The sequence below is a fragment of the Myotis davidii genome, unplaced genomic scaffold, assembly GCF_000327345.1.
Source record: "Myotis davidii unplaced genomic scaffold, ASM32734v1 scaffold170, whole genome shotgun sequence".
In the NCBI taxonomy this organism is placed as follows: domain Eukaryota; kingdom Metazoa; phylum Chordata; class Mammalia; order Chiroptera; family Vespertilionidae; genus Myotis; species Myotis davidii.
The window spans coordinates 1,694-8,857 of NW_006282528.1; the positions used below are offsets into that span (position 1 = coordinate 1,694).

Genomic DNA, 7,164 nt, shown 5'->3' on the forward strand with positions numbered 1-7,164 from the left:
TCCAGGGCTGTGACTTCCATCCTCTGTCCCTCCCGCCACCTGGGGGCTGAATGTTCCAGGTTTACTACGGCCCCCATTCTGGGTCTGCCCCTTCCTGTGATGTAAGTTCGGCCCAAGCAGGACAGGCACTACCCTCTTTTGATGCCAGCTCTGAGCCCAGCAGTGGACAGGGTGGAGAGCTGTGCTTTCCCCAAGCACACGGGTTGGTGTGGGAATCAAGGGCTTTAGTTGAACTAAAGGAACTACTTCAGGAGAAGCCCAGGAGGTGGAAGTAGCTGCAGGAGTCATTGGTTGGGACCCAGGCCCATCCTCCACTGCAGAAAGGGAATGTCTGCTTTTTCTAAAATGCAATGAAGTATTTGCACAGGGTAACTGCTTGTGAGGACACAGATCGCCTTCCTTTCTTAAGAGAAACCAAAGCAGAGTTAAATAGGCCCTGTGAATGCATTCAGTGTGGGACCCCCAAGTGGGAGGCAGCATTTATGAAGGTGTTTCGGGGACCAAGCTGGTGATGGCATGTGTATTTCATGGTTACATAATCCTGTTTGCTTAAAGTGCCTACAGTAGGTTTTGTCCTTGGTCACAGTTAACAGAGAGATGTAAAACGTAACCCCGCTCACTGGTTAGAACCTGTGGCTGCCTTCATGCTACCACAGCAGATCAGAGTACTCCCAAGAGACTGCGGCTGAAAAGCTGGAAACATTTACTGTCTGGCTCCTTCTAGAATGTATGTGAGCCCCTCAGTCACATTGTTCCTTTCTTGACCTAACTTTAGGTCTGTCCGATTTCTGAGCAGGTGCAGCATGTGAGTGATCTGCAGGATGTAGAAAGAACCATTTACCACCTGCTCATGTTCAGTCATCACTCTCACCCACTCCACTTTTTCTCCTCGTGTCACAGACTCAGACTTAGTAGCCAATTCAAACTGAATACTTCACAAAGGGGCTAATATGTGAGGCAAAGGGGCCGACGCTAACCTGACTAGCTCAGGGTAGGTCTGCGTGGCAGCCTTGCAAACACAGAAAGCAAAAGTAACCATAGTGGTGGTCTAAAATTAAAACTTTTGCCAAAACCGGTTTGGCTCAGTGGATAGAGCATCGGCCTGCGGACTGAAGGGTCCCGGGTTCGATTCCGGTCAAGGGCATGTGCCTGGGTTGCGGGCATATCCCCAGTGGGAGATGTGCAGGAGGCAGCTGATCGGTGTTTCTCTCTCATCGATGTTTCTAACTCTCTATCTCTCTCCCTTCCTCTCTGTAAAAAATCAATAAAATATATTTAAAAAAAATAAAATTAAATTAAAACTTTTAATTTAGAAAATTGTTTTAGTTAATTTCAGAGGAAGGGAGAAGGAGAGATAGAAACATCAATGGTGAGAGAGAATCATTGATTGGCTGTCTCCTACACTCCCACTCCTGGGGATGGAGCCTGCAACCTGGACATGTGCCCTGACCAGGAATTGAAACAGTGACCTTCTGGTTCATAGGCTGAAGGTCAAATGCTGAACCACACTGGCTGGGCTGAAATTAAAACTTTTTAAACTAAAAAGCAGTTTACGGTGGGTAATCATGGTCTAGGTTGACATCTTCCCAGACAAAGGTCAATCTTCACCATAATGGGTCCTCTCTGTTGTCTTTTTGCATCTACAATAACATATCACTGGAACTATCCTGCAGCCACCTCAGTAAAGGCAGTATGTGTCTATCACTTTTCTTTTTATCCAATCCCAGTGGCCTCCTCCCCCTCCCCTCACCCCCCACTTTGCTTTCTCCTGCCTCCCTAATCTATCACCAATGGGTTTCATGGAACCCACTTGTTAGGATGGAAAAAGGCCTTTCTTTTTCTTAGCTGTAGCCTTCTGCAATGTATGAGAAGCACCTAGGACTTCTGCCTGGACTGTCTCCTGAGGAAATAACAGACCACCCCCTGCTGTGGGCTCCATTGCACCTAGCAATAGCAGCAGCCCACAGATGCCCCTCCGGTCCCTGCCCCAGGCTTTAAAAGAGCAGTTTCCATTGTTCATTGCCCTTGCATTGGTTAGCAATGCACTGGTGCTTTCCCTCTGGGAAGTGAAATAAACTCTCTCTCTCTGTATCTATCTCTTCTCACAGTTGTGAATTCTTTCCACAGCCCAAATCCCCTAGTCACAGGCCCAAGGACCCTACTAGCACTTATGTCTCCTCTTTTGATTGTAATGTATCAAACAAGGCGCAAATCCGGTGTTCTCCAGAGCATGACCTCAATTTGTTGAGATTCTGCTTCCCAGCATTTGTCGACACTTTGGCTCAAAAGAACTCATAAAAATTCTCAGGGTTGAATGTTTCTTAGGTTAACATATACTATATTTGGATAGAAATTATTTGACAGTGTACGTGTCCTTTTGACCTATTCAGAACAGATAACATAATAGGGCCCATAGAGTGGAGCTCACCATTTTACAACATTTTTCTCTGTAACTAACTGTCCGTGAGGCCCCTCAGCATCTGAGGGCAAAAGGGCCAGGAACACAGGGGTCTCTGCACCCTCTTCTGGGCTTTTGGGGGCTGGGGTCCAGTCAGGTCGGTTCTCACCCACCCTGGGCAGCAGGCATTCAGGAGGATCTTGTCCCCTCTCCTGTGCGCACTCAGGTTCCTGGCGTGGATCCTGGACAGGACGGTGACGCCGATTTTTGTGACGCCGTATGTGCTGCTGGGCCAGCCCTCCCTCTGATGCACCCCGTTTCGAGTATCTTCCACGAACTTGTTCATGAGCCCCACCAGCTCCTCCTCACTGATGGTGTCGCTTCTGAACTTCTGCTGCAGCTCCGGGCTGCAGTTTTTCAGAGCTCTGAGACTCTCCATGCTCGACACATTCACCACTCTGCCTGAAATGCAAAGGAGGTTGTTATGTAGAAAGGCAGGCACGAGCATACGGGTGCCAAATCTGCCCGGATTCTGGACCAGGAAATTTCCATGAGCATTAATGAAGACTTGTCATACCCAGTATATATCAGATGATGTCAGAGAAATGTTTTTTTAAAAAAACATATTTTTATTAATTTCATAGAGAAAGGGAGAGGGAGAGAAACATCAATGAGAGAGGATCACCGATTGGCTGCCTCTGGCATGCCCCACACTGGGGATGGAGCCCAAATGCGGCATTGGCCCTGACTGGGAATCGAATCAGGACTTCATAGGCCGACCCTCAACCCCTGAGCCAAGCTGGCCAGGCTCAATTTATCTCTTAAAATTAAATAGCTCTGCACAAACAGTTGTATGCCATCTAAAGGGTAAATTAGTTGTTCAAAGGAGGACAAAATCTTGGTACGTCGTGGCTTTACCAGATGGACTATCTGTTCCTTTCCATGTCTCCTTACCCCACACTGGCTCCTCCAAATGGCAGGCATACTTCTAGTCCTGTGTCTGTATCTGTCATATAAATTCTATATAGAGTGTATCCGCTCAGTGATCCTTTGGGTGGAAAGGAGCAGGGAATCGGGGAGGAGGGGAGGGGAGATGGGGGGCAAGGCTGTGAAAATAAAAGATTAAACTTGGCCAGAGCAAGGTTTGGCCTTGACCCAGGGCTGCTGGGGAATCTTGAAACTGTTGGACTGTTCATCCTGATAAGATTGTGCTATTACCTTGAGGGTTTAGGGTCAGGCTACACAGTGGATGTTAACAATATGGTTATGGTGAGGGTTCCAGGTATCAAATGGATCGCGGGGGAGGTGCTGGAGAGGAAGGTCAGCCAAGAGAACAGCGGGCCATGTCCGTGAGGCCAGCCCTCAGCAGACACACCTGAAACAAGGTGGGTGAGCTTCCTGGACGGCAGTGCTCCTGTTACTGTCACACACAGCTGCTGTCCCCAGGACTCCATGCGACAGGACAGCTGGGAGCTCCCTGCCTGGGCTTCCCTGGCCCCTGAGAGCTCTCCCACTGGCGATTTGCACCACTCTCCCTTTCCTCTACTGCTGAGCACTGCGGTTCTGAGTATGATGGCTTCCCTGAGTTCTGAGTCCTTGCAGGGATTCTTGAACCTGAGGGTGGTCTTGGGGAACTCCTGAACTTGTGAAAACCAAGTGATGTTTATCTCATATGCATGGTTGGTTTAGCCTCTCCAAACCAATGAGTGTCCTGAGGCTGAGGGCACCTGGCCGGGTGAGACAGCAGGGGGCAGTGCGGCTGAGCAGGGAGCAGGAGCAGGAGCAGGGAGGGGCCTGGAGATGACACCAGGGGAGAGCAGGACTGGGTGCTGCCACAAACAAGGCAGCCAGGACTCCTACACTCACCTTGCGGTTTCATGAGAGGCAGCAGCTCTGTGCAGACATCTCGGGTACCAAAAAAGTTTGTTTTCATCGTCACTTCTGCTTGAATATGAAACGGTGTGGGATCATTCACTTTCAGGAGAGGAGAGTAGACTTAATAAATAGTAGCCATGTGGAACCATTCCATAGAATGATATAAAATGTGAATTTTTTGTATAATTGGTTCCTAGTAATAGCACTGTGCAATCACCATTTCCTTGTTTCCTGATGTTCTGAACATAGTGTCTGAGATGGTACCATTCCCGGAGGCTGGTGAAGGGTGCACTATGGGGTCTCTGTGAACTTGTCAGTGCAAAATTCACCCCCTTGCCCTCAAGGTTAAACCAGGAGAAACTGTGACAACCTAGAAAAGACTCTGCACCGAATGCACGCGAGGAGCCCCACTGTACCGATACTCCGACATACCAGCCACCCTGGCTGCAGGTGCTCGGTGACCCCTCCTGCGACCACCCAGCCTTTTACCCTTGAAGGCGATGCCCGCGTTGTTGACCAGCACGTCCAGGCCCCCGTACTCCTTGCGCAGGAAGTCGCGCAGGGCGCGGACGCTGTGCAGGTCGTCGATGTCCAGCTGGTGGAAGCGCGGGCTCAGGCCCTCGGCCTGCAGCTGCTGCACCGCCGCCCGGCCCCGCGCCGCGTCCCGCGCCGTGAGCACCACGTCCCCCGAGAACTGGCGGCACAGGTCCCGCTGCCCTTGTTCCCCGGTCACGAGCGCCACGCGGCTGCAAGACGACATGGCCGGGCAGGAAGCTCGTGAAGCAGTTGCGTGGAGAGCGGAGCGAGACGTGGATGCCCAAAGACTGCGACCAGGGCTCCCGAGAGGATCCGAGAGTCTGCAAGGGCGACTGCAGGGGCACCGTGCGCACGGGCTGGAACCTCTAGTCCTGTGGCCCAGCGCGCATGCGCAAGCCCCGCCCCTAGGGGCGTGGCCCTGCCCCGGCCCCGCCCGGCCCCGCCCGGCCCGCGGTGCTGGGAATGCGAACCAGGGCCACCTGCAGGTTTACAGATGGGCGGGCCCAAGGCGAAGGCCGCTGCTGCCGACAGCTGTCCGTCAGCAGAGGATCATTTTGATTGGTCATCTGACTGTCTTTAAGCTGAGCCCTTAGCTTTGGTTCTCCATGAGTTTTCCCTGGTGTTTTAAAAAATACAGCCTCCAAACAAGTCTTTGGGACTGGAATTGTGCAATCAGCTGGGAGAACGCGACAAGGACTCACGTTGAGTGTTGATTTGTCCCGGAAGTGTGTGAAGGCAAAGCTCCGGGCTCATCCCTGGCTGGTCTTCACCTCGCAGAGGCCCCCACACTCCTTGCAGAGGAACCATGTGATGCTCTACAGGTCAAGATGGCCAGATGGTGGAAGCGGGACCCTGGCCGTCGGCTGGCCAACTCCGCACCGAGTCCCGTGCAGTGAGCGCCACTTCCCCAAGAACCGCCTGCACAGGTCCGCTGTGATGGCGAAGCGGGTGCCCTTACTGGCCACAGTCTCCAGGGCCACAGGGGTTAGGACCCCATGGCTGGCAGAGGTCCTGGGGGCCATGAACAGAGAGCAGACAGCGCTGTGGGTCACAGGGGTTGGGAGATGTGGTCGTGCTCTGTGGTGTCCCAGACAATCTGAGAAGCAGCACAAACTGAGTTCTGTGCTCCAGGGCTGTGACTTCCATCCTCTGTCCCTCCCTCCACCTGGGGGCTGAATGTTCCAGGTTTACTACGGCCCCCATTCTGGGTCTGCCCCTTCCTGTGATGTAAGTTCGGCCCAAGCAGGACATGCACTACCCTCTTTTTTTTTTGAAGCCCAGGAGGTGGAAGTAGCTGCAGGAGTCATTGGTTGGGACCCAGGCCCATCCTCCACTGCAGAAAGGGAATGTCTGCTTTTTCTAAAATGCAATGAAGTATTTGCACAGGGCAACTGCTTGTGAGGACACAGATCGCCTTCCTTTCTTAAGAGAAACCAAAGCAGAGTTAAATAGGCCCTGTGAATGCATTCAGTGTGGGACCCCCAAGTGGGAGGCAGCATTTATGAAGGTGTTTCGGGGACCAAGCTGGTGATGGCATGTGTATTTCATGGTTACATAATCCTGTTTGCTTAAAGTGCCTACAGTAGGTTTTGTCCTTGGTCACAGTTAACAGAGAGATGTAAAACGTCACCCCGCTCACTGGTTAGAACCTGTGGCTGCCTTCATGCTACCACAGCAGATCGGAGTACTCCCAAGAGACTGCGGCTGAAAAGCTGAAAACATTTACTGTCTGGCTCCTTCTAGAATGTATGTGAGCCCCTCAGTCACATTGTTCCTTCCTTGGCCTAACTAAATGTCTATCTGATTTCTGAGCGGGTGCAGCATGCAAGTGATCTGCAGGATGGATCTGTAGCAAGACCCATTATTCATCTGCTGATGATCAGTCATTACTCTCACCCACACTCCTTTCACCCTGTGTCACAGGAGGAATCACAGACTCAAACTTAGTAGCCAATTCAAACTGAATACTTCATAAAGGGGCTAATATATGAGGAAAAGGGGCTGACGCTAACCTGACTAGCTCAGGGTAGGTCTGCGTGGCAGCCTTGTAAACTCAGAAGCCTAAAGTAACCACAATGGTTTCTGAAATTAAAACTTTTAATTATTATTTATTAAAAAATATATTTTATTGATTTTTTTACAGAAAGGAAGGGAGAGGGATAGAGAGTTAGAAACATCAATGCTAAGAGAGAATCATTGATTGGCTGTCTCCTGCACTCCCACTCCTGGGGATGGAGTCTGCAACCAGGACATGTGCCCTGACCAGGAATTGAAACAGTGACCTTCTGGTTCATAGGCTGACGGTCAAATGCTGAACCACACTGGCTGGGCTGAAATTAAAACTTTTTAAAATA

At 51.0% G+C, this 7,164-nt stretch overlaps 1 protein-coding gene and 1 long non-coding RNA gene across 2 annotated transcripts in view; one reads left to right on the top strand and one right to left on the bottom strand.

The window, feature by feature from the left end:
- The first annotated feature begins 33 nt into the window (after positions 1–33).
- Positions 34–6,866, top strand: LOC107182187. The gene is made up of 2 exons (XR_001512909.1): positions 34–265; positions 6,095–6,866. It is a non-coding gene; the product is annotated as an uncharacterized LOC107182187 (long non-coding RNA).
- Positions 2,155–7,164, bottom strand: part of LOC102773942 (carbonyl reductase [NADPH] 1) — a 7,103-nt gene continuing 2,093 nt past the window's right edge. The window contains 4 exon segments of the mRNA XM_015560288.1: positions 2,155–2,537; positions 2,540–2,860; positions 4,265–4,372; positions 4,763–4,990. Of these exon segments, the coding sequence (XP_015415774.1) occupies positions 2,425–2,537; positions 2,540–2,860; positions 4,265–4,372; positions 4,763–4,990 (770 nt within the window). The 3' untranslated portion in view covers positions 2,155–2,424.